We start from the raw sequence: 26,226 nt of genomic DNA on the forward strand, positions 1-26,226 counted from the left end.
GGAATAGTGTTTTATGGTCAGACGAGTCCAAATTTGACATTCTTGTTGGAAATCACGGACGCCGTGTCCTCCGGGCTAAAGAGGAGGGAGACCTTCCAGCATGTTATCTGCGTTCAGTTCAAAAGCCAGCATCTCTGATGGTATGGGGGTGCATAAGTGCATACGGTATGGGCAGCTTGCATGTTTTGGAAGGCTCTGTGAATGCTGAAAGGTATATAAAGGTTTTAGAGCAACATATGCTTACCTCCAAACAACGTCTATTTCAGGGAAGGCCTTGTTTATTTCAGCAGGACAATGCAAAACCACATACTGCAGCTATAACAACAGCATGGCTTCGTCGTAGAAGAGTCCGGGTGCTAACCTGGCCTGCCTGCAGTCCAGATCTTTCACCTATAGAGAACATTTGGCGCATCATTAAATGGAAAATACGTCAAAGACGACCACGAACTCTTCAGCAGCTGGAAATCTATATAAGTCAAGAATGGGACCAAATTCCAACAGCAAAACTCCAGCAACTCATAGCCTCAATGCCCAGACGTCTTCAAACTGTTTTGAAAAGAAAAGGAGATGCTACACCATGGTAAACATGCCCCGTCCCAACTATTTTGAGACCTGTAGCAGAAATCAAAATTGAAATGAGCTCATTTTGTGCATAAAATTGTAACTTTTCTCAGTTTAAACATTTGCTATGTTATCTATGTTCTATTGTGAATAAAATATTGGCTCATGTGATTTGAAAGTCTTTTAGTTTTCATTTTATTAAAATTTAAAAAACGTCCCAACTTTTCCAGAATTCGGGTTGTAGTTTCAACTCAATTCAAAAACAAAAGCTAAATGCTGATGTCTGTACCATCTATGTTTGTAATGTAGTCTACTTACTGTGCAGTTACTGCTGTTAATTTCAGACTGTCACGGTTATTGTTTTCAATAGCCAAAAGCCAGTTTGGCCTATTAAATACCAAATAAACATCTTTTTTATGCACACTTTCCTTCTTTCTTGTTTGTTGCTTAATAAAAAAAAAAAATCGGAAATCGGTATCGGAATCAGCCAGTTTGCTTGTCAAAAAATCGTTATCGGAATCGGCCATGAAAAATCATTATCGTACATCCCTATCTATAAATTCTGATCCTAATGCATCTTTTTCATTATTAACATGGATATTAAAATCACCAACAATTAAAACTTTATCTGCATTCTTCCCCTGCATTTGACAATTAAGACTAATTTAGAAGAAATTCAACAACCAAACTAAAAGACAGTCAACAATTACAACTGAATTATAATAATGCCGACCAGCCCATACCCATGAGGGCAAACAGAAAATGTCAGTCTCCGGTTTCATAATACCTTTTAATTACCCACACAAGGACAAACCAGCAAGGAAACCAAAAGCCAGATGCCGCAACACAACAAAACCAACTATAGGTCTCACACCTATCTCAAAGAAATAATCACTGGTTCTCACTGAACATGAACAATGAGAAGTTCAGTAAGTTCTGGGGGAGAAGTGAGTGGACAATTTATACTCTTTTGGTCACTCTCAGACATGCTTACAATGAGCTGCAGCTGCTGGTAATTAGCCTGAAAGAAAAACTGAGCACAACACAGTTCGTTATAACCACAAATAAGTAAGTTTTATAATTTATTATAGATGTTGTTATGATAATTTATGAGAAGAAACAACATATTATACTTTTTTATTATGCATTCATTATAATTAATTATGAATACTCTCATAATTTGTTATAAATATGGGCTTCATAGAAAGTATTATCATATTTTCTAATCTAGTTGAATATATCCGATTTTATTTTTTATTTAATAGTATTATTATTATTAAATTATTTAGTTGACATATCAGGCTATTTTATTTAAATGTATTTATAAACATGTAGATGTAATTACAATATAACAATGACAACAAACATCAGTAAAAAATCCCTATTAGGACGCTGGAGTTTCAGTCAAGCACATCAGCCATGCTTATTCAGCTACACTGCAGTATTAAATACAGATAATATATAAAACAGATGTCACCTGGGGAAAAATTTTAACATCCTAAGAAGATACACTTCTAGTTTTATATCATTTGAAAAAGCTATGGAAATGAGGTAGATGCATGAGGCAGTATTTTGTATTATATTGTACTTTTTACTTAGTGGTCTACTTTGAACAGTTGGTGACATGTTCACATTCAAGCATCTTAATGGCCTTAATTCTTTTCCCTCAGATTTAGTTCACAAATAACTCACATTTTTGAACTCACTCACATTATGACTTAATTATGATTTTAATTAAAAAATTATCAATACTACAATTCGGCATTAGTGCATTCAGTCGTGTGCATTCAAGCTCTGAGGATCTCCTGGTTCTTGGCTCATTTGAGTCAGACATGAACAATTCAGTGAATTGTTAACTGAAGATTTGCAGACTGGTCATTGAATAAGTGAGGACAGCTGGAGTCGAATCAGTGCGATTTGTGAATGAACCATAATGGTAGATTTGTGACTCAATTCAACAGGTTAATTAAGAGTGTGTGCCATTTTCTTCCATTTAAGATAACAATGAATTAGGTGTTTTTATACAATTCTTTGAAATATGAAGTAAAATTTTTTGTAAAATATACGGAAGTACCTTAACAAAGTAAAATGTTCACCACTGCTGCGTGACTTTTGTTTTTTGTGTTTATCAGACAAATCACAAGAGTCTCAATCACCTTCAAACATCCCACATGGACCCGATAAAGAAAAGACTCATATCAGACATGAATTAGAAGTGCTGCATTACCAGAATGCCAGTGTATCTTCAACACGAACAAATGAAGATATCAACAACTCTAACCCAAAGAAAGAGGTGCCTAGCATGAACATCAGTTTTAACAACATAATATGTCTAGAATAAGATTTTTAAAAGGTTTCTTATTTTGAAATTCTATTTTGATTTTTTTGGTGATTTATGATGCACATTTTTATTCATCCTGTGTGCAGGCAATTTCTGAAATATACACAATATTCTAAACTTCTCACAGGGGTCACACTTAATTTGAGAACTTGCCCCAGAGGGAGCTAAAGCTAATTGATGAACACGTAAAGCATAGACATGGAAGTTAAATGATGACTATTTTGATTTATTTTGCATTTAGAAGAATAATGGTTCCAGTGTAGATCCACCGGTGAAGGCCGAGCACAGTCTGGAGCGGGTGAAGTCTGTCCATGGGAAGACAGATTTTGCTGCTGACCAGAAATACTATGAAAGTGTGAATACAGAAAGTCAGTATTTCACATCTCCAAAAAGGTGAATACAGAATTGTCTGAATGTTCTTTTTCAAAGAATTTGTTAGTGTATATTTTTTTCTTCGTTTATTATCCTAACAATATTTTTGAATTGCAGAAGTCCAGCATCAAATCAACAAATAAGTTCCAGTGACAGACTCACCATTCACTTTCATGCAGTTGTTTTAAAAGATTTTAAGTTTAAACCAGAAAAACATCGTATCTTCATAAGGGCCGGTAGTCGCATTGGTAGCTGGGACGACAATTTGGCTGAGCTGCATGTGTCAAGGTAAGTAAAGGACTACGTATTATTTATTCTTCACTGGAAACTCTTGTTTAAGAATAATTTGATTACAGGAATCTCGGAGAGAATGGATTTTTTGTGGAAGGGAAATGTGAATGCAAAAAGACTGATGCTGTATCTGTGTCCATCCCATACAAGTATGTTGTGTATAAACCTAAAAAGGATAAGTTATGTTATGAATACATCTACAACCCGGCTTCAAAAGAAATCACCAACAGATGTCTGTTTGTCAAACCACATCTCCTAACTAATGAAGGTAGGTAAAGCTTAGAAGTTCATACTCATGTTTAATATTCCTTATTTGACAGACCAAATGAGTTCTTACCATGTATTGCAGGAGAATGGCATCAGTATGATGATATCATCTATTCAGAACCATCAGAACCAAAAACTGTGATCAATCGAGTGATGGATTTTGTGCTTTCTGAGCAGAGGAATAAAATAATCAAGGGAAGAGAAAATGCTGGTTCAGTCATGCTGGACTCTATCTTTTCCCTTCTGAGATGCTGGAGCAAAATTAACCTCAGCAACTTCTTTTGTCAGCTGCAGCAGTTTTATGACGTCTATGGCAACCCTTTTGTATTTGAAAGCACAGAAGTTAAACGGGTCTTACCTAATTATGGTGAAAAAGATGTAAGTGTAAAATCACCAAGAATAAAATTCTGACTGTCATAATTTCCCTGATCCACATGTCATTCCAAGCTCGAGTGACTTCATGGAACACAAAAGCAAAAATTCCCTAGCTATCTGGTAGAACAACAGTACAAAAGGGTGTGGGTTCGATTCTCAGGAAACACATGTTAGGTAGAAAAAGAAATGTTAGCCTGAATAAGCACTGTAAGTCGCTTTGGATAAAAGCGTCTGCTAAATGCATAAATGTAAATGTAAAAATATATATATATATATAGACACATCCGTGAGTTATGTTGAAGAAATTAACTAGTTGAGCTTGAGAGTTTCACTTCTATTATTTCGTTAATTTTATGCATTATTTCCACTAAAGAAAGAAGGTCTTACGAGATTGGAATGACATGAGTGTAAATATCTGCAAAAGATGAACATTTAGTACACCTCTATGGTAAAAATATAAATTTCCACTTTTTGTTGAACAGTGCCTTTTGATCACAAACTGAAAGACATTAAGTGTAGTTTAAATGCTGATGTCAATATGAAAGTCAGCATATCGTCTCATTTTCATCCTGTCAGGTGAGAAAGCTTCTGAAGGGGTTCATGCTGAAGTGGGTGACTCCAGACCTACAAACAGGCATTGAAGTAAAGAATGCATTCATAATGGAGCCACTGAATGCTGCTCTCATTTTGCTCTATGTGTGGCGACAGTATAGTCTAGATTTAGATGGAGGGACTCTTTCTCGTCTCTGCACTGCCCTCTGCCTGCCAAAATTACCTGAAGAGGAGTTCCTGTCTTTCTGGAATGAAATGACAGAATCGTTCTCAGTAATAAACAAGTGAGTACTGCTGTATTATTGCTGTATAATTTACAGGTTATTCGTAAATTATAAAGACCTCAAAACAGTGTGTCAAAGCAGGACAGATCTGAAGAAAATCTAAATTAGTTGCTCAGTGTGACAGTTCAGTGACTGGACCAAGGGAGCATTTTCTTCTAATAGCTGTGAGCATACCATGTCATGCCCACATTAAGGCAAGTAATATCTTAAACACCCCTTGTACAGTTATTTTGAACACAGACTATTGTGTGTTATATATGAGAGAAGAAGCATTACACACTGCTTTAAATCACAAATTCATTTTGCATTAAGTCACAATTATTTTACATTTTCTTACCCATTAAAATATTTAATTGTCTGTTCAGCAGTGACTGTGGCTGGACTGTGGTGGGTACAGCGATTCATTTGAAAGTGAAAGTGACGTGACATTCAGCCAAGTACGGTGACCCATACTCAGAATTCCTGCTCTGCATTTAACCCATCCGAAGTGCACACACACAGAGCAGTGAACACACACACACACACACACACACACACACAGAGCAGTGAACACACACACACACACACACACAGAGCAGTGAACACACACACACACACACACATAGAGCAGTGAACACACACACACACTCACACCCACACACACACACACAGAGCAGTGAACACACACACACACACACAGAGCAGTGACACACACACACACACACACACACACACACACAGAGCAGTGAACACACACACACACACACACACACACACAGAGCAGTGAACACACACACACACACACTGTGAACACACACCCGGAGCAGTGTTCATCATTTATGCTGCAGCGCCCGGGGAGCAGTTGGGGGTTCGATGCCTTGCTCAAGGGCTCCTAAGTCGTGGCCCTTGAGCAAGGCATCGAACCCCCAACTGCTCCCCGGACGCCGCAGCATAAATGATGAACACTGCTCCGGGTGTGTGTTCACAGTGTGTGTGTGTGTTCACAGCTCCGGGTGTGTGTTCACAGTGTGTGTGTGTGTGTGTTCACTGCTCCGGGTGTGTGTTCACAGTGTGTGTGTGTGTGTGTTCACTGCTCTGTGTGTGTGTGTGTGTGTGTGTGTGTTCACTGCTCTGTGTGTGTGTGTGTGTGTGTGTGTTCACGGTGTGTGTGTGTGTGTGTGTGTTCACTGCTCCGGGTGTGTGCTCACAGTGTGTGTGTGTGTGTTCACTGCTCTGTGTGTGTGTGCACTTCGGATGGGTTAAATGCAGAGCACAAATTCTGAGTATGGGTCACCGTACTTGGCTGAATGTCACATCACTTCACTTTTATAATGACGTGCTGATGCAAATATGATAGTTTGGATTTCTTAAGGAAAAAAGTCTTTCCCAACTAATGCTGTAAACTATATAGGTAACACTCTCATTTGGTGAATCACTATAATATTAGGGTTTAAAATCAACAACAGAGCCCAAACTATTAGATTCACCATCTGTTTATTTTACGATATAATAAACACATGTTTTAAATGTTTGTATACAACTTAATTGCACACAATGTAGTTTTTTTTTTTTAAATTGTCTATTCAAAACATTTAAACATGCATATATAATTAACAGCTGATATAAACATGAGACATGATACATTTCTGCAAGTTGTACTGTATCTTTCAACATCTAATGTTCATTCATGTGTATTTCGGTCCACGCTGCCACTTGAACTGAGGCGCTAAAGTGATCTGTTACGTCATGTTTGAGAGCAACAAAACTGCATTTATTGTTAGAATTTTGACATAAAATGGACAATATTTGAGAGATGAGACTTTGTTTCTTATTGGAAGTAACAAAGCACAAAGATCTTTGCAGTTTTTGGATAAGAGGCACACTATAAATAATGTTTGGTGAAGGCAAACCACAGACCTGGCAACCCAGGCCAAAACTATGGTGCATTTTTTATACTTGATGCTGGCTGCTAGAATGGGTCTGAAAAACAAAGAAAAGTGCAGGTCTGTCAGGCGCCCCCAAAATGTTCTAGGTCTTTAAGGGTTAATATGCAGAGAACAGACTTTAGTCCAGCATTTTCCGTGAGAAGGTCTTGATAATTTTGATTCTCTCTACAGCTGGATGCCCTCTTCTGGAACTCTGACATCTTCAGCTGAAATGGTGGAAGTGCTGATCAACAGGGTGAAAGCAGATAAAATGTCTAACTGGATCATCGTTCTACCACTATTGCACTTACTCAAAGGCACTTCAAAACCATTTCAGCCAGTGTTAATTAAAATCAACTCACAATCTGAGCAGAGCTGGGCTGGCCTGCAGGAACACAACTCAAATGTTCTTTCCCTCAGATACCAAGATCGAAGGTATTAAATTACCTAGGGATAGTTCTCCATGTTTTTCTGGGGTTTTTATTTTTAATTTCCTGTTAGATATTGTTAAACATTTGGACCCATTTGGGTTTCAGTTAAAAAAGAAAAATGGGGGTCCTAATTTTTCAGATTTTTGACTTGTCATTGTTAAATCCCTTTATTTTAGTGTGATGCTGAGTCTCATGAAGACACATGAACATTTGGTAGAGATAGACAGACTGCTGGCTAGGTCTTGGATGTATCTGATGACTGTAGATGAGTTGGTCGAGTGTGACTCCTTCATCCATGCAGAGCTCCTGGACATCCTGCTGATTTTCACTATGAAATGCCCCAAAGAAATATCAAACAGAAATTCAACAGTGAGTGTCAAGCTATCACACACAAAAAAATAATAAAAAAATAACCATTTGTGTATAAATCAGAACAAACTGAATTTCCATGTTGTATAACTTTAGAGAAAAAAAGGGTAATTAAAAAAAACAGTCTATCTGTCTATAATTAATTGTTATTTTATTTTAGAGCATTTCGAAGATTCTGGAACACATTCAGACTGACTTGCTCCACCAAAGATACAGGTGAAGTTCTTCAGCTAAAATCAAAATGAATAATTCATTAATTTGCCTCTGAAACTGTTTTTATATTGGAATCAATTAATATAATATTGCTTTTTAAATGAGTAGTAGTTTTGTAATGTATTGAAATGTTGCCAAAATTGGGAATAAATAAGGTCTAAGCAGATTATAAAAATGGAGAAGTGAATGTGCCCAAAAATATATCCTGTGGATGCTGCAGATTCTGTTTTTTGAGTGAGATTTTTGAGTTGACAGTTTTTGAGGTGTAAATGTCATGTGACTGATCAATCTATATAACTGTTGAAACATCTACTAAAATATAATGAACATTTTTTCATTTTATTTTGCTTGCCAACATTTTTTGAACATCTGCTTTTGAGTCGCTTTCAGTGGAAAGATACAACGGTGTAAAATGGTGGCTATTAGCCAAACTGTGACCCCATGTGAATCAGTACGCATTATGAAATGAAGAGCAATGCAAATGATTGATAGATGTATGGATGGATAGATGGATGGATGGATGGATGGATAGAGAGTGTTTGTCAGATAACATTATGAACCAATGTACATTCCAGGATTTTTCTTATTTTTCCTGCCAACATAAACAAGAGCCATTAAAAGGGTCCTATTATGCTCTTTTATAAGGTCTTGATTTTGTTTTGGGGGTGTACTAGAACATACTAGGTTGTTCAAAAACACATTATTTTCCCAATATTTTACATTATTACAACATGTCACTGCCCAGTCTGGCATGAATGGCTCGAATAGTATCAAATAAAGGCCCGCCTTCTGAAATATGAAATGTGCTGTGATTGGTTAGCTGGGCCAGTGTGTGTTGTGATTGTGTTGTGATTGGTTAGCTGGGCCAGTGTGTGTTGTGATTGGTCAGCTGGGTCAGTGTGTGTTGTGATTGTGTTGTGATTGGTTAGCTGGGCCAGTGTGTGTTGTGATTGGTTAGCTGGGCCAGTGTGTGTTGTGATTGGTCAGCTGGGTCAGTGTGTGTTGTGATTGTGTTGTGATTGGTTAGCTGGGCCAGTGTGTGTTGTGATTGGTTAGCTGGGCCAGTGTGTGTTGTGATTGGTTAGCTGGGTCAGTGTGTGTTGTGATTGTGTTGTGATTGGTTAGCTGGGCCAGTGTGTGTTGTGATTGGTCAGCTGGGTTAGTGTGTGTTGTGATTGTGTTGTGATTGGTTAACTGGGCCATTGTTGGGTGCTGTGATTGGTTAGCTGGCCCAATGTGTGTTGTGATTGGTTAACCTGGACAGTGTATGTTGTGATTGGTTTGCTGGGCCAGTGTGTGCAGTCAAGTCAAGTCACCTTTATTTATATAGCGCTTTAAACAAAATACATTGCGTCAAAGCAACTGAACAACATTCATTAGGAAAACAGTGTCAATAATGCAAAAATGATAGTTAAAGGCAGTTCATCATTGGATTCAGTTATGTCATCTCTGTTCAGTTAAATAGTGTCTGTGCATTTATTTGCAATCAAGTCAACGATATCGCTGTAGATGAAGTGTCCCCAACTAAGCAAGCCAGAGGCGACAGCGGCAAGGAACCGAAACTCCATCGGTGACAGAATGGAGAAAAAAACCTTGGGAGAAACCAGGCTCAGTTGGGGGGCCAGTTCTCCTCTGACCAGACGAAACCAGTAGTTCAATTCCAGGCTGCAGCAAAGTCAGATTGTGCAGAAGAATCATCTGTTTCCTGTGGTCTTGTCCTGGTGCTCCTCTGAGACAAGGTCTTTACAGGGGATCTGTATCTGGGGCTCTAGTTGAATTTTACCTTCATTGAATGCAGTGTTGCTGGAAGGTGTTGAGTAATGTTGAGTAATGCTAATCCATCAATCAGCATGTGTTTCAAAGTTGATGTTTTTTACACTTTCAATAACATTTAACTTTTCAAGCAGGAATAATCTGGTTGGCCAAATAGTCCCTTGAGGGCTGAGACACTTGTTAATTTCATTTCCCTAAATTAATGAAATATAAACTGTTTTACTTATAACCATGTATACACACACTCCATAAAGCCCCTATTTTACAAATAATATTGCAGTCAGGAGATGGTGTGATGCAATGAGTGGTTTCCACATTTTTAAACATTTAAAATGCATGAAAATAAATATTTTCTATCACTGTTTATCACTCTTGATATGACCTGTACACTAAATACTCTAACCCTCATACTTACATTACAATAGCAGTCTACTAAAGTTGAAGTTAGTATGTATATTAATGACAATATGGGAAAAATATAATGTAATTTAGTGGCGGCAGGTGCAGCGCGCTGCCGGTACATGTACAGTCAGACAAAACGATGTTCACAGTTATCAAAAGCATGAGTTAGCGTACAGTCGTGAGAAACATGTGTTCGGTAGTTAAAGACGCAGCGCGTCTGTGGAGTGCACGTCATTGGAAACAATGTGCTCAGTAATTAAAGTGGCAGGGTGGTCTTTCTGTTATTCAGTTTGTGCCATCCTTTACGGGAAATGCAGACTCATCAGAACACCGGCGCAAGGCTGCTCACAGTGCTTGGTCACATGTCACACCAGAACCGTTCTCGGAACCGAAACTTGCTCATGGTTCCGGTTCTTTTCAAAGAACAAAAGTCATCATACAACTCGACTCTGTTCAGTTTAATAACTGTAAAGTCCATCAATTGTGCATACACACTTTATATGTATTTTTGAAAAAAGGCTACATCTATGTCCCAAAATTCATTGTACAGTGCTATAACCAATGCCAGTACACTTCACTGCACAATGAACAAGCAAAAGACATGATAGTAGTGTTTTAAATTTGTTATGTACTGTATATGGCCAATCATTTGATGTTTGTGTGTAGAGTAATCAAGGATCCAAATGGCACACCAGAACCTTAGGTAGCAATTTAACACCTGTATTCAACAGGGTTACCTGCCTCCACCTACCAAATTCCTCTGGATTCTTGTCATATTTAAGTATAAGTGAGCAGGAACAGAACCATTTCTATGTATGTAGTATTAATAACTTGCAGTAACAAATTGATGGTTGTTCTGCATAACACTAGCAAAACTGCTATCAATATTTGGAATGAATAATCTTCTGGTGATTTTTATATATAAAGTAAAAACATTATTGTTAACTCTTTAGATTAGGGAACAGCAACACCGTTCACTATTAACTAGTTGCTTTTTTATCATGCATATTACTAGCATATAGGCTGTTTATTAGTACTTAAGCACATAAAGTACATATATTTGCCTTATTCTGCATGTGCATTCTTTAGATCCCTTAATCCCAAACATTACTAAGCAGTGATTAGGAGTTTATTGAGGGAAACTCTTAGTGTGAATATGTGTTCCCTAATCTAAAGGATTTGTGATTAAGGTATGGGATCATACACCTGTGTAATTAACAGGAGGCAACTAGTCTTTTAAGTTGCTGTGCTAAAAGCCGACCAGCTTTAACTCCATTTTCAAGATATGTAGCTTCAGTTTATTGCAAAAAGATTTCAACATTCCATGCAAGCAAATCACATTTTGTACAACCCAGGTGTAGGTTTTTTACTGTATTGCTATGGAAATATTTTAAGGGATTGCATTTTTAGGGTTCTAAAATTCAACATTGGTGTATAATTAAGCTGTGAATATTTCAATGCGAAACATTTCACACACATTGAAATAAAATAAAAATTTAACCTTCCAGACTTCACTTTTGAAATATTCAATCTGTTTAAAAAATACAACTGATAATATTCAACAGGCAATTTTTTATCCTTTTTATTTCTCTTTATAAATTCACTTCCATATATTCAGTTGTTCATATGTTTCTAAACACATTATAAATGTTAGAAATGCATTGCGGAAATATGTTACAAAGACTGAACTATGTAGTACTTAATTGTGGAGTTAAACAAGTTTTCATCACTTTTGTGTTCAGGATTTTTTTGGGCAGGGCTAAAATCATGACTTGATGACAAAATGGAGCATGGCCCCTCCCCTAACACTATAAGACGTGTGTTCGACTTGAAGCATCACTGTGCAGATTGATCGGTGTGTGACATCAAAGTACAGAGCTATGGAGAGAAGACGGCTCCTCATGCATTCGAATCGTTCTCGTGTCATACACTGATTGTTCTGCACAGCCTTGCTTCAAGTTGAACACACCTAATAACTACAGCGCAGTGGTTTGCCCGCCCAATCGCGAGTTATTACCATTAGTTACTACAGCCTAGAGGTTGCTAGCTAGCAATGCCTTCAGGTAAATGCATAATTACTGGTTACAATAATTTACAAAACAGCTCAGCTTCCTCATTTAAATAAGCTGCTGAGGAAGACAGTTGAGAGAGACAGCAGCTTTTCCATGAGTGGGCATTTGAGAACAAATAATACTGCTTATTTTGTCAAGATTTTGATATTATATATTTGATATTAATATTCAGGAGAATTAACTAATGATAAAAGAATATTGTATCAATAAAAAAATCTCCACCCAAGATAATATGATGGGTTTTCAAATTCAGAATGGAGGACAAAAAGGGAAGTGAAAACACTACTGATTCTTTTATCTTCTGTAGGGCTGCTTTACAGCTGAAGATGAATTAATTTAATAATTGATGAATTTTACAACAACGGTGCTATTTTCTTGTTTATTAATGTGCTTTGAAACTGCTTGGAAACTTTGAAAGATGCTTACAAACTGTATGGTATAAAGCACTTTTTAAATAACTGTGACTTTATTTGAAAAATGTCGGGTTTGGTGCAATGAAGGGTCAGGATCAAAAGGACTAATTCAAAAGAAAGAAAATCCAATAGCCATATCAATATGCTCTGGTTAACTGGCTTTCATTATTGTTGTAGCTGTCTGGATGAGGATTATGGCATTCAGTGCATTCAAGCAGCTTGCAAACTTCTAGAGAAGATCTGCACAAGAGTCAGTCATGCATTTACAAATATTCCTGTTGCTTGCATGAACCTTGTGGCCTCTGTATCAAAAGTTGTGCAGGTATTACATTCTGAAATCATATTATCTTTGTTTTAAATACCTGATTAAAGCCATTAGATTTTCAGTAGACAATGACTCAAAATGCCTTTCATTTGTTCAATCCTAAGACAACACAACACATGGACACTTTTTCTGAGAAGACTCATGAGTTACTCAGTGATGCCAAGAAAACAGTCAGAACATGGATTGGACGAACTTTCAAAAGCAGACTTTTAAACAAAGTTTCTGGAATGGTTGCCGACTTCACTGGAGAGATTGAGGTAAGCAGAACAAGTACATTCATGGCCAGCAGCCATGTCGCCCTGGAGCCCAAGACTGGTTGCTCACTGAAGCTAAGCAGGGTTGAGCTGGTCAGTACCTGGATGGGAGACCTCCTGGGAATACTAGGTTGCTGTTGGAAGAGGTGTTATTGAGACTGCGATCTGTGTGGGTCCTAACACCCAGTGGTCCTGGCTCTGTGTGGTCACTAAAAATCCCAGGATGTCTTTTGAAAAAGAGTAGGGGTGTAACCCCGGCATCCTGGCCAAATTCACCCATTGGCCTTTGACCATCATGGCCTCCCAACTATCTGCTGATTGGCTTCATCACTCTGTCTCCTCTCCACCAGTAAGCTGGTGTGTGGTGGGCGTTCTGGCGCATCATCCAGGTGGATGCTGCACACTGGTGGTGGATGAGGAGATGCCCCCCCCCTCTTCATGTAAAGCACTTTGTTTACCCAGAAAAGCGTTCAAAAAATTACTATTGTTTTGTTATTAGTATTATAAATTGACCAAGTTCATTGATATTTATGTAGTTTATTATAATCATTTTGTTTGTTCTGCTTTACAGATGTGGAATAAAATTATAACCATAGATTTCATGAGTGAGAACTTAACTAAAGAATGGAGAGAGACTTTTACACGGGACTTTGAGGGAAAATATCAACAGGTACTCCTCACAAAATGATGTATGGTTACAATTATGATTACATTTCATGAAGTTCAGTTCCATTGACAATGTATCTACTTTCTTCTATTCTGTGTTTGGAATACTGCCGTCGAAGACTGATCTATTATTTTTCATAAAGAGCCTGGAATTGTTATTTGATTGAAATGCTGAAACTGAATTGTTAAATTCCCATGCCTATTATCTAGTTTATTCTAGTTCAGATCAAAGTATTTTTGGTGGTTTAAAGAAGTTCATACAAGTGGCATCAGACCACAGGATTTTGACTGGAAACATCCTTTCTGGTCCTTTCAAATCCACTAAAATGCTTGAGACATCTTAAGCAACAGAGATTTGCTTCTTGATGAAATGCAGTAAATGTGACTCTAGTAAAACATTTTGCAATGACCTTGACAACTGATAACCCTCACTAATGTCTGTTTTCATTGTTTGTTTTTCTTTTTGTAAATATACATACATATTTTTTACTCTTATTAGGAAGATGATCTCGATCAAATACTGGTTTATTGCTCAAAGATTGAGAAATTAAATGTCTTCAAGCCTTTATTGCTGGGTAGTGTGAAGAAGTGTGCTCTCCAGGCTGTTACCGCAGTATGCCAGGTAAATGTCTTTCACTTTGTTCTCTCTGACAAGATGACTCATTTAGCATCATACACACATATTGTACATTAGAACATTTAATACATTGAGATCAGGGTCCAATACTTAATCCAGTTTAAGGATTATTTCTCCTATTTGTACCAACAGAATATAGTTCCCCTTTCAGTTGGTCACTTTCAACGTCCACAACCAACGAATTGGGAATCTCGCTAGAGAGACCAATCTACTTCGAGAGTAAACTAAACGAGCATTGGCATGTGATATTTGCACCTGACTGGCATGCCTCACAGCGTGATTATAAATAGGCACAACAAGCTTTGGTGTTCATGAATGAGTGAATATACTGTGCAAGGAAGCCTCTGGGTGTGGGTGTTATGGCGCTGCAGCGGGTGGTCTGTATATATCCAGTTCTTTTTCAAAAAGGGGAAGGACTGCTTCGGGCAGTCACCTGGGTGGTCTCAGAGGGACAGTGAAGACTTCCTCTCCAAGGAACCAACCTCCCAGGGGCCCTCACTCCACTTGGGCTCCACAGCCAGTGGAGATGTCCGGGAAACATGCTGGACCTTCTCAAAGTGTACCAGTCATATCCTTTGGGGCTCCCCCCAACGACCGGGTGTTGATTGCTTGAGCTCTCTGGGGATGATGAAATGGCAATGCCTAAATCGGACCCTGAGATGATGGCTTACCTGGACCGCAAAGAAGATCGGGCTTTAGTGGAGACCTCCACCGTGTACTGAGCCTTCATGGCTGGTTGATTGCTTTCTCGAGGTGGCTCATGCTGGTTCTCTGCACCCCACTTTGTGTCTTTCTTTGAAATGCGTGAAGAGCTTTGTGGGTCACCTTTGAAGGGGGTTGTGGAAGGCACTATTTACTGGCCAAAACGGATCTGGTAACTCCACCTCCCTCACCACTCTCTATGGCGGGGTGGCCAGGGGTACAAAGGGATCCCCTGGTGGAGCAGTCGGCTGCAATGCAATTGTGTCCAAACACCACTTCCACCTGGTGCGTTGCAAACCGTGTCTCCCTTTCCGGGCCTGTAAGCATTCATCTAGTCTGACTGGCAGTGCTTATGCGGCCTGTGTAGAGGCGGCCTCAGCCTTACACACTATGGCGTTGTTGCAGGTTTATCAGGCCAAGGCACTGAAGGACCAGCGTGAGGGTGGCCATGGTCCTGAGGTTCGGAGAGAAGTGTGGATAACTACTGACCTCATGCTATGAGCGATGAAGGTCACTGCACATTCACTGGGTCATGTGATGTCCATGCTTGTGGTCCAGGAGCACCATGTCTGGTTGTGTCTGGCTGACATAAGGGATGCAAAATCAGTTTTTAAATTCCCCCATGTCAACAGACTGGCCTCTTCGATGATGCAGTCAAGAGCTTTGCCCAGCAGTTATCAGATGCACAGAAGCAGACGGAGGCAATCAAACAAATTTTGCCCTGGCTGATAGTGGTCTGCTGCATCTGCCCCCGCACCTGCATATACTGCATATATTAGTGTTGTCAAAAGACCCGGTCCTTCGGTACCAAGTCGGTACAAAAAAAATGAAAAATGTGATGGTACCAGGTTTCTTTAAGTACCGGTGGTAATGAGGACCCGGTCAAACACAGTTCTGGACGCATACAGCGCTATGATTTCAGCGAAGCAGAAAACGTGGACAAAATCTCAAAACCAGTCATGAAAATGAAACGTAGATTTTAAAATGGACAGTCAAAAAATTTGTCAAAGTTAGCATAAATTAATGAAATAAAATCTCCATATGGAGCAGTATCCGTAAATGTTAAGACGCAAAAGTTTTCTTTTAACAGGCTAAATCTGAGGGGAAACTTTTTGAGAGACTGAATCATTTCCACCTTAACTGGAAAATCGACACACTTGTGTCTACGATCATCCTGAAGTCCTGGCCAAGAGACAGCGAAGGAACCTATCTGCAGGATGAAGAAGTTGTTCTCAAACATCTACTGGGCTGGACAGCAGCTAAGAATGTCTTTCAGCTTCATGGTATTATATTCCCTCTGCATAGTGCAAAGCAATCCTATGATAAATCTCATCACTCTGAGACAGAAACAGTCTTAACCAAAGTGTATACATAATGTTTAAGTATATGTACATTTTTTGCTCTGTAGGTGAAGAACTGATCAGTCAGCTTTCTGAAGAAGCTAAAGAGAAATTTGAGATGGCAATCTCATCATTCACAAACATTTTAAATCAACTTGTATCAGGGAAAATAAAAATAAAGCTACTCAACCACATCCTGCAAAACAAGAGTGCTTTCTTAGACCTGCTTAAATTAGGTAAAATACTTTACATATAGGATTTCTCCCTTTTACATACTGTAATTTGAGGAGTCATGACCTTAATATTTTTTTCCAGATTGTTTTTGTGACAATGAACAATACGGGGACATCAATGCCATGAACAGGCTTCTTGACTGTAGACAAAAGGAGGTGGATGCTATTTATCATGAGAAATCACTGGTGGATGCTCTCATTATAATGTGCCGCAATCTACAGAAACATGCAAGGGGTATAAGTTTTCTTTTGAACACCTGACAATAAAAGATTGCTTTTACAGAGAGATTTTAATATTACGTTTTAATAATTCATTTCTATTTTACAGTTGATTTCGAAGGGTTGGAAGACAAACGGCGTAATGACATTGATGAGATGGACCTGGACCAGTTTGTGGATGTTCATTTATTAAATCGGATTTCCTCTGAAATAAGAGTAGTCAGTTACTTTGAGCTTGAAGATGATGTTAGATCTATGGCAGAGGTCCTATACAAATTCAAAGACAGCTGCATCTTCAGAAAGTGTTGGGTCAATGAGGCAAAAAAGTTTTCTAAAGATAATGGAGCAGTTCCTTCAGATGGTGATTTGGTTATCTCACCCAAAGTGCTTCACAGTCACATATTTACACCATGCTACAATGCCTATAGAAACATATACACAGCGTTTAAAGATGGCAGCATCACTTTTGAAAATATTGATGTGACATTCAGAGCCTACAAGGGAAAATATGAAGATCTTGCAGCAGAAGTTGCAATCATATGCAGACTGGATAGCAGTGATGACCGAGGTTGGGTCCAGACAAGAATCCATCAGATTGAGGCGTACCATGAGCTTCATCTGGCTGTAGAGTCAGCTAAAGTGGTCAAGAAGGTCAAACAGACACTCGGCTTACAGGGAGACTTTCAAGTCCTGGAGAAGTTACTTAATACTGTAAGTCATCATATTTTGCCATCACACGTACAGTTTTGTTTTTTTAGATAAATAAGGAATATGATAAACCCAGAAGGCTGGCTTTCTTTCAGAGACACAAGGAGCATCTTAACAGTATTGATGATGAGTTGGTGCAGGCAAAAATGGTGCTTGTGGATATAACAGAACCCCGTAGACTGTGCCTTCAGGAGCTCGGTCTCAGAAAGAATTTTGTTATGTGGGTAAAAAACGTTCTTAGAGGTAAATAAATGTGTGTTTGAACTAGTTATTGAATTTGATTTCTTAATTTGTATGCTCTTTTGTAAGCAAATGTCATTCCTCTTTATCACTTCAGACATCAATGAGTTGAAAGTCTTTGTGGATTTGGCTTCCATCTCTGCCGGAGAGAATGATATGGAAGTGGATCGTGTGGCCTGTTTTCATGATGCAGTTCTTGGCTACTCCTCAATGCTCTATGATTTAAAGCCAGATGCTGACTTCCAGCTTTTTAAAGAGACAATGAAGAAACTGTGGAAGGCACTTGGCAATGACCCCAACCTCCCAAAGAAACTGGTGAGAGCATCTGCTAGCTTTAAAAACCAGAAAAAGAAAGCAGGATTTGTCATCAGCATTTTCTCTGATTTCAGCATGACTCTGCAAGACACTTAGAATGGTTAAAGACTGTCAAGGACAGTCATGGGTCAGTGGAAACCTCATCTCTGTCTCTGGCATCAGCTATCAACATCCACGGCGTCTATGTTATTAGTGCACAACATCAAAAGGTTTGTCATTGCTTCATTACCTACACTGATGGAGCACAAAGTTTGTGTTTACATAATATATGTGTTTCTGGGCAAAGTATGCAGCGGTGATACATGCGATGATTATCCATTATGACATGTAGGCATATATATATATATATATATATATATATATATATATATATATATATATATATATATATATATATATAATTAGCCTACAGAAAATTATTATGCATTGCAATCCTTTAATTTTAAATATTTGCCATGTGAACTGCCTATACTAACACGCTCTTTAAATAACAAAGAAAAAATGTGCATTTTTAGTTCTCTCTCCTCTGTTGAATAGTATATTTGATGCATATAAAACTTTGGAAATAATCCTTGAATATTGCTTTTTTCAGTTTTGCTTGGAAGATATTCTGAAGTTACATATTATAGAAGAGCATGATGAGGGCCACGAGACACGCATTTATTCTTTTGAAGACCTCAGGGACCTTCAGAATAAATTGATGCTAATGTCGGGCAAAGGAGATCAGGGTCAGCGTGAAGTCAAACGATTTGCAGAGGTGACTTTACAACTTGTAGCTTTTTGTGTGTTCCTGCATTAGCAGTGCAAAAGGTTTTGGGTTCAATTCCCAGGGAACACACATACTGATAAAAATATGTATAGCCTGAATGCATTGTAAGTTACTTTGGATAAAAGACTCTGCTAAATGCATAAATGTAAATGTTTTATTCTGCTGTGTTTCACCATGGTTGTTGTAATTATCCCTGAACTTCTCTCCTGTTTCCAGGTCTTTGCCAGTGTACAGAGGTTTTCCTGTGCATTTATTGATTTGTTTGTTGCTGGAAATCCGTTATTCAGACACTGGAGGGCAAAGGTCAACTGTAATAGTAAAGAAGCATGCATCATTATGGACCGCGATTTAGGAAGTGATGTTAGTGTCATGATGGAAGGTGATGTCACAGAACAGTTGCCAGAAGTCTGTCGGAAAATGGAGAGCTGTTTATGCTTCTGGAAGGCTTTTATGGCCAAGCAGAGATCTGAGCATTATTACTTGAACTATTTCACTTCAGAACAGGTGGTCTACCTGTGCAGCCAGCTCACCAAGAAAAATGTGACTGAAATGAATGATCAAGTTCTTATGATGCTCTCCTTCATCAAACCTAATTGTTCCTTTTTGGATGTGACACAAGCTTGGCACAGGCTTCAGTATGATGTTGTTATGAAGGATCTTAAGCAAAATGATGACTTAGAATTTCAAACATTTGCAGAAGTTCCCAGCATGACTGAATGTGATTTAAGTACTGAGGAGCCCTGTCCATCGATTGACAACTTGCCAGGTCTGTTGAGAAAAGCTGATGGGTCAGAAAAACTATGTGTGATTTGGAATGCTTACATGCGAGACATGAACAACTTCCTGCCAGACTTCCTTGATGTCAGAAGCCTTGGATATCTTCTTGAAATACTAGCCAATAGTACCAGTGAATATGAGAGTGATTCCAAACAGGATGAGAAAACAAGTAATATTCAGAGAGAACTCCCTTATGGAATGGCTACTGGAAGACCAAATCTGATCATCTGCCCTTCTGAAGAAATTCTAATAACATGCATTTCAATTTACATTAGCAGCAAAAATGAGCCTCTACCAACCTATGATGAAGTACTCCTCTGTAGTGCTTCCACTCCATATGAAGAAGTGGAGCTTTTCCTCAGGCGTTGTCTCTCTGCTGGCTACAAGGGAAAAAAGATATACACAATGCTGTATGTGGACCAACTTGCCTATGAAGTCAGCTACAAAGTGGAGCAGTTTTTTCAGCAGCAAGAAGCACAGAGCAGAGATGATTACAGACTGGTGTTGGTCTGCAGCTCAAACAGAGAACATGCATACCTTCCCTCTGCTTTTAGTCAATTTAGATTGCACTTGGTTCCCCAGGAACCTGTAGTCAGTATTCAGCAATATCTTGTTAGGCATTTTACAGTCCCAGCTTACATATCCAGTGCTGCTGCTGTGTTCAAAAACAGACAGTTTGTGGGAGTTGTAATCTCTGAAAGGTCAGGAGTAGGTGAGTATAAATCTCTAGTTGACCAAATAAAATAAAAAGAAATAAATAAAAAATGTTATCCCCTTCAGGAACTCGAGCTGCATCCGCAAACGCTATGGGAACACCCTTCAGCATGAACAGCTCTGAATAATATGTGAAATCAGTGGGTGAAATAGCGACCAGGAAGCTATAAAAGCATGAGGGGTGGATCCAGGGGGGCAGGGTTTCATATTTTATTGAAACACCCCTGTGCGCCGCCATTGGCTAGCGGACCCCCACCTGCTGTTAGCATCCCATTGACTCCCATTCATTTTGGCGTCACTTTGACAGTGAATAACTTTACATCTGAGGCATTTAAAGACTCCATTTGTCCATTCGTTATTTCTAAAGAAACACGAAAATGTATAAAAGGCTCAATTACCTTGGATCTTACGCTATGGTCCCGTAGAAGCAGTTTTTGTAAAAATAGACTAACGATTGCGTCATAAACTGCGACTCTCTGTTGCACAGTAGAGAAATTACCGTATGGACAGGAGGAGAAGCTCGCAGGTAATCTTTTACTGTCTATGAGGCTATCGGGGGGACGTGGAGGGATAAAGTCAAGGGAGATAATTAATCAGAATACTTACCAAAATGTGCTCCTGTTCACGCTCGCCTTCTCTGCAAGATTCGGTGGGTGATTCAGATTTCTCTTGGCACAGCGATTAGAAGACTTACAGGTTGCTCAAGTGACATCTACGTCATCAAGCTCAGTTTGAGTCTGCGCAGTACGCCCGCCCCCCAGGAAGTGCGTGCTTCTAATTGACTTCACTTGTCTCCGTTGAATCCAATGGGGTCGCTGTGTCCCTTTCTTTTACTGTCTATGGGTGGAACGAGCATCAGCTTTTTGTCATTCAGCAAAGCTCTGTGTGTGTGTCAGTCGCTATTTGTTTTGTGAGTCTTATTTAGTGTTGTTTGTCCACTGATAAGCTCCATTATATCAAACCTCAGTCAAGAGAGGTTTTGGGCTAAAGCAGGCAGCGTTCAGGCTGTGTGTTTTCCCTGCTCGTGATAATATATTGGGGTAGGGACACACGAAGGGTGTTGTCTGCTTGAGAGAGAAGCTCGCAGAATCAGCTCTCGAGGGAGTTTACAGCCCACAATACGACCGTTTTTTACAGTTTTTTTCACTCTCAGAAGGCTCTCTTTGAGGAGGGAGCCTTCACTAGCATTTCTTTCGGTGCCGGTCCCACTTTTTGCAGAGGCGGAGTGGTGGCTGTGCTCGTGGGTTTCGCTTTCGCGCTCCGCCTGTCTTTCTCCGAGGAGATTGACACGGAGGCCATTGATGAGCTCACAGTTGCACAAACATCAGTTGCACAAACATCAGTTGGACAAGCATCAGTTACACAAGCAATAATATGACCTAATATTTAGGGTGACCATATGAGCCATTTTCCCAGGACGCTTCCTTGCCAGGATTTCTATTTTGCCTAAAACAACCAAAGTAGTTTGACCAATAACATGCAGGTGTTACATAATCAACCAATTGTGGCGTGTGAGAAGGTAAGATCTACAGAGAATGATCAAAGCAATGCAAATACATGTACATGTTATGTGTTTGTTTGTTCATTCAACTTGAAGCGTCACTGCACACCGATCATTGTATGACACCAAAGTACCAAGAGAGTGATTTGAATGCATAAGGAGATGTCTGCTCTGCTCTCTATAGCTCTTATAAATGTCATACATTGATCGATCTGCACAGCACAAACAGCCAAAATCTGGATATTTTAGGCAATATAAAAATCCTGGCAAGGACACGTCCTGGGAAAATGGCTCATATGGTCACCCTACTAATATTATAATGAGCAGTATTAATGAGGAGAATATATTTAATTATCCCACAATATAATTAAATATCCACTTGCGAGTGCAGTTAAACAGTTTATTAGGAACAATCAAAGCTGACTTTCAAAGCTGATTTTTTTGCATCATTACCAGTCACAGAATCCTTCTGATTATTATCATTATTATCTTTTTTTTTTTATAATGTGGAAAAGAGCTGAGAATATTTGTTCATGTTTTTTGGGGGGGTGGGATAATTTGAAAGAACAGCATTGTTTGCCACATTTGTTACAGTTACATTTATTTGTTATGTGATCAAGCTTTTGAATGGTAGTGTATATTGTTATTGAATCTTCATAATGTTTCACTTGCTACATTTATGCATTTAGTCAGGAATTATAGTTTGGAAAAAGTCTAACTAGTAAAATGTTTACAGGTTATGTGAAAACTAGTACAAATAAATAAATAAATATATATATATATATATAAAAAAGAGACTTACTCATGTTTATGGTCTCTGCTGAATAAAGCCTTCATTCTTTTTTTTCTGAGGAAATCCAAATCTCAAATCCTGAGGTAATCCACATCACATCTTTTTGGGGTGAATTATGTCTGTTTGGGCGTATTCAAGCCGCACGCTTCAGTGAAACATTAGAATCTGAATAGAGCGTTCAGTGTGGGGGTGTGGTCACATTAGAAAATAATGAAGGGAGACGTGAAAAAAGGACATTGCGTTATTTTCATATTGATTACTTTATCACAGAATATTTGTTTTTGGCAGCACTTGTTTAGTTTAAAAGTAGAAATGTCAGGCTTTTTATTGATATATCTTTCATGTCTCTATGTTGAGTATTCACTGAGTTACAGTTCATTTTAATGACACGTTTGTAAATTAAGATCACCTCAGACAAAGGCTGCAGACAGCACACCTTGTTTGTTATCTTTATATTATAAAGGCACAAAATTTTCTTGTTATTATGTCTGTATACAAAAAAAGTAGACCCTTTACAGGTTCGATTGATGTATTGCTCTTATCTTTACGATCAAAACTGAAAGTGTAATTTAAGTTCTTTTCGGGCTTATCAGGAGAAAATGTCTCATAACGCGTATAGGCGTTAATCGTCTCCAGAGGGTTAAGAACATGGTGCGATGATTGGTTGATATTAGCTCAATCAGACTGGACGGCAGTTCTGCATTGAGATGTCGTTCTCACTCACACGAAAGACCTGGGATAAAGACTTAATGCCAAGAAAGGCGTGCTTTCTCCAGTACAGAGAAACACTTATCTGGGCATGGTGTGGGATTCGACCACGATGCAGGCACAGATGTCTCCTGTTGGGATCGAGTCGATCCTCACCGCAGTCACGAGAGAAGGCCGGTCACTCACTTTCAAACAGTTCTAGACTGCTGGGTCTGATGGCAGCTGCATCCAACGTGATACCTCTTTGCTGTACATGAGACCCCTACAGTGGTGGCTCAAGACCAAGGGGTTCTTCCTGAGGGGAAACCAGCTTCGCATGCTCAAGGTCACGCGGAAGTCCTACGTGCCTTAGACATGTGGATGAGATCTTGGTTCTTGTCTCAGGGCCCGGTGCCTGGAGCTCCTTGTCGCCACATAATGCTAGTGACGGATTGCGTCCCTCACCGGCTGGGGTGTGGTCATAAATGGCCACCCTGCCCACGGTCTGTGGAGTGGCCGCTGTCTGACAGAGCATTTTAACTGGCTGAAGATGCTGGCCATGCTTTGAGCACTACTTTACTTTCTCCCAGACCTAAGAGGTCAAAATGTGTTGGTGCGCACCGACAACACAGCAGTGGTCTCTTATATCAACCACCAAGGGGTCTGTGCTCAAGCAGTTTGTACAAACTAACGTACCAGATCTTTGTGTGGTCCCAGGGCAAACTCCTTTTGCTGAGAGCAGTTCATATTCCTGGACATCTGAATATGGGAGCAGACATCCTGTTGAGGCAGGGGCTGAGGCCCGGGGAATGGAAGCTTCACCCTGAGGTGGTGAAGCAGATATGGAGAATATTTAGTCAGGTGGATCTGTTTGCCACTCAGATGACATTGCACTGTCCCCTTTGGTTTTCTTTGACTCATCCGGCTCCACTGGGGCTTGATGCCATGGTGCAGACTTGGCCGAGGCTTCGTCTGTACTTTCCCCCGATCGCTCTGCTCCCAGGAGTTCTGCTGAGAGTATGCCGGGACGGGGTCTATCTTCTATTAGTAGGCCCATTCTGGGCAGGCAGAGTACATTTCTCGGATCTGATTTCTCTCCTCGACGGTGCTCAATGGGAGATTACCATCAGGAGGGGTCTCCTCTCACAGGCGGAGGACACGATATTCCATCCCCGCCCGGAGCTATGAAAGTTATGGGAGTGGCCACTGAGGGGGCACATCTCGTAGCTTCTGGTATCTCAACCGAGGTTGCTGAGATCGCCCTCCAGTCCAGAACTCCCTCCATGAGGAAACTGTATGCCTTGAGGGGGAAACTTTTCACCACCTGGTGCGAAGACTGCCAGCTAGACCCAGTTATTTGCCCAGTTGGGAGAGTTCTGGAGCTCCTGCAGGCCCTTCTCTCTGCAGGGTTTACCCTCTCCAGCCTGAGGGTCTACGTGGCGGCTATTACAGCCTACCGCGCCCCTCTTGGTGGCCATTCAGTGGGCAGACACCCTCTGGTTATGTGTTTCCTCTGCGATGCACTGAGGCTAAGGCCTCTGGCCAGAAGAACCTTATGCTAAGTGGTTGATCAGGATGCTATCTTAAAATCTTGAGTCCTCTGATCTTCCCTCACCATTGGGAGTCAAGGCTCACTCGAACCGAAGTATGGAAGCTTCCAAGGCCTTCTTGTCAGGTGTGTCTATAGAGGACATCTGCAATGCAGCTGGGCAGCTTGCCTTAGCTCTGCTTCTTGTATACACACTAGGCAGGGACTTGCAAGTCTGACGGCGTGGGCATTCTCATTCCCATAGCGTTTTTGGACGCAGCTCGAGTTCCTGAAGGGCAACATCCCAGGTGACATATGTAACCATGGTTCCCATAAGGGAATGAGATGCTGCTTCTCAAAGCCATACTTCCGGCATCCCTGCCAGAGTTCGCTTTATTCCTAGAAGTTGATGCTCATTCCACCTCACATGCTTTTATAGCTTCTTGGTCGGTACGTCACCTGCCTATGACGTCACGCCCATTCATGAAACTGATTTCACATATTATTCAGAGCTGGTCACGCTGACGGGCATTCCCATAGCATTTTTGGACGCGGCTTCTCGTTCCCTTCGGGGAACCATGGTTACATACGTAACCTAGGACGTTTTCTGTGTGTGTGTGAACATAAATATTTTTGCACTACATTGTGTCAGATTAGTTACTTTCTATGGTGTGTTCTAGGGAAGTCACTTCACATTAAAAGAATGCATGAGAAATTGGAGAGGATCACAGATAAGCCTTCCCAGCTGAAGTGCATCAGGTTAACTGATCCAAGAGTTGATGAAAATGTCATCCTCAAGTTCTTGCTTAACAGCCTCAAGAAAAAGGAACTTTTAGTCTATCATTTTGACATCACCACCATGGTAGCTACCTGTTTTTACTTTTTTGATCAGATCTTTTTTTATCAATTTGATGAACAAATGGAAATAAATTTTGTTGCTGTTTTTCATTACTGTTTTCTATACGTATAGGTCAAAACTGGACTTCATGAATTTCTGTTCAGACTGTTGATTCTTGGATACCTCATGGACTCTGAAGGAAATATGTGGAAAAGCAGTAATAAGCACTTATATTTAATTGAGATTCTAAGACCAGATGGCAGAACATCACAGAATGACAGAAAAGCTGTAAGTAAATATATATTATTTAATAAAATCATATTTGATTTTTCTTGTTACTAGAAAAAAAATTATTATGAA

The 26,226-nt window shown here is 39.6% G+C and overlaps 1 protein-coding gene across 1 annotated transcript in view; it reads left to right on the top strand.

The window, feature by feature from the left end:
- The first annotated feature begins 1,471 nt into the window (after nt 1-1,471).
- LOC132136867 (E3 ubiquitin-protein ligase rnf213-alpha-like) overlaps nt 1,472-26,226 on the top strand; it is an 87,081-nt gene continuing 62,326 nt past the window's right edge. The window contains exons 1-25 of the mRNA XM_059547407.1: nt 1,472-1,508; nt 2,694-2,854; nt 3,144-3,295; nt 3,392-3,562; nt 3,631-3,833; nt 3,915-4,210; nt 4,784-5,043; nt 7,140-7,382; nt 7,555-7,747; nt 7,908-7,963; nt 12,798-12,942; nt 13,050-13,202; nt 13,771-13,869; nt 14,365-14,487; nt 16,295-16,487; nt 16,613-16,780; nt 16,860-17,012; nt 17,106-17,707; nt 17,800-17,947; nt 18,042-18,259; nt 18,334-18,468; nt 18,852-19,016; nt 19,245-20,517; nt 25,709-25,890; nt 25,999-26,154. Of these exons, the coding sequence (XP_059403390.1) occupies nt 1,472-1,508; nt 2,694-2,854; nt 3,144-3,295; nt 3,392-3,562; nt 3,631-3,833; nt 3,915-4,210; nt 4,784-5,043; nt 7,140-7,382; nt 7,555-7,747; nt 7,908-7,963; nt 12,798-12,942; nt 13,050-13,202; nt 13,771-13,869; nt 14,365-14,487; nt 16,295-16,487; nt 16,613-16,780; nt 16,860-17,012; nt 17,106-17,707; nt 17,800-17,947; nt 18,042-18,259; nt 18,334-18,468; nt 18,852-19,016; nt 19,245-20,517; nt 25,709-25,890; nt 25,999-26,154 (5,685 nt within the window). The remainder of the gene's footprint in view (nt 1,509-2,693; nt 2,855-3,143; nt 3,296-3,391; nt 3,563-3,630; nt 3,834-3,914; nt 4,211-4,783; nt 5,044-7,139; nt 7,383-7,554; nt 7,748-7,907; nt 7,964-12,797; nt 12,943-13,049; nt 13,203-13,770; nt 13,870-14,364; nt 14,488-16,294; nt 16,488-16,612; nt 16,781-16,859; nt 17,013-17,105; nt 17,708-17,799; nt 17,948-18,041; nt 18,260-18,333; nt 18,469-18,851; nt 19,017-19,244; nt 20,518-25,708; nt 25,891-25,998; nt 26,155-26,226) is intronic.

Source organism: Carassius carassius, unplaced genomic scaffold (genome assembly GCF_963082965.1).
Source record: "Carassius carassius unplaced genomic scaffold, fCarCar2.1 SCAFFOLD_56, whole genome shotgun sequence".
Taxonomy (NCBI): Eukaryota; Metazoa; Chordata; class Actinopteri; order Cypriniformes; family Cyprinidae; genus Carassius; species Carassius carassius.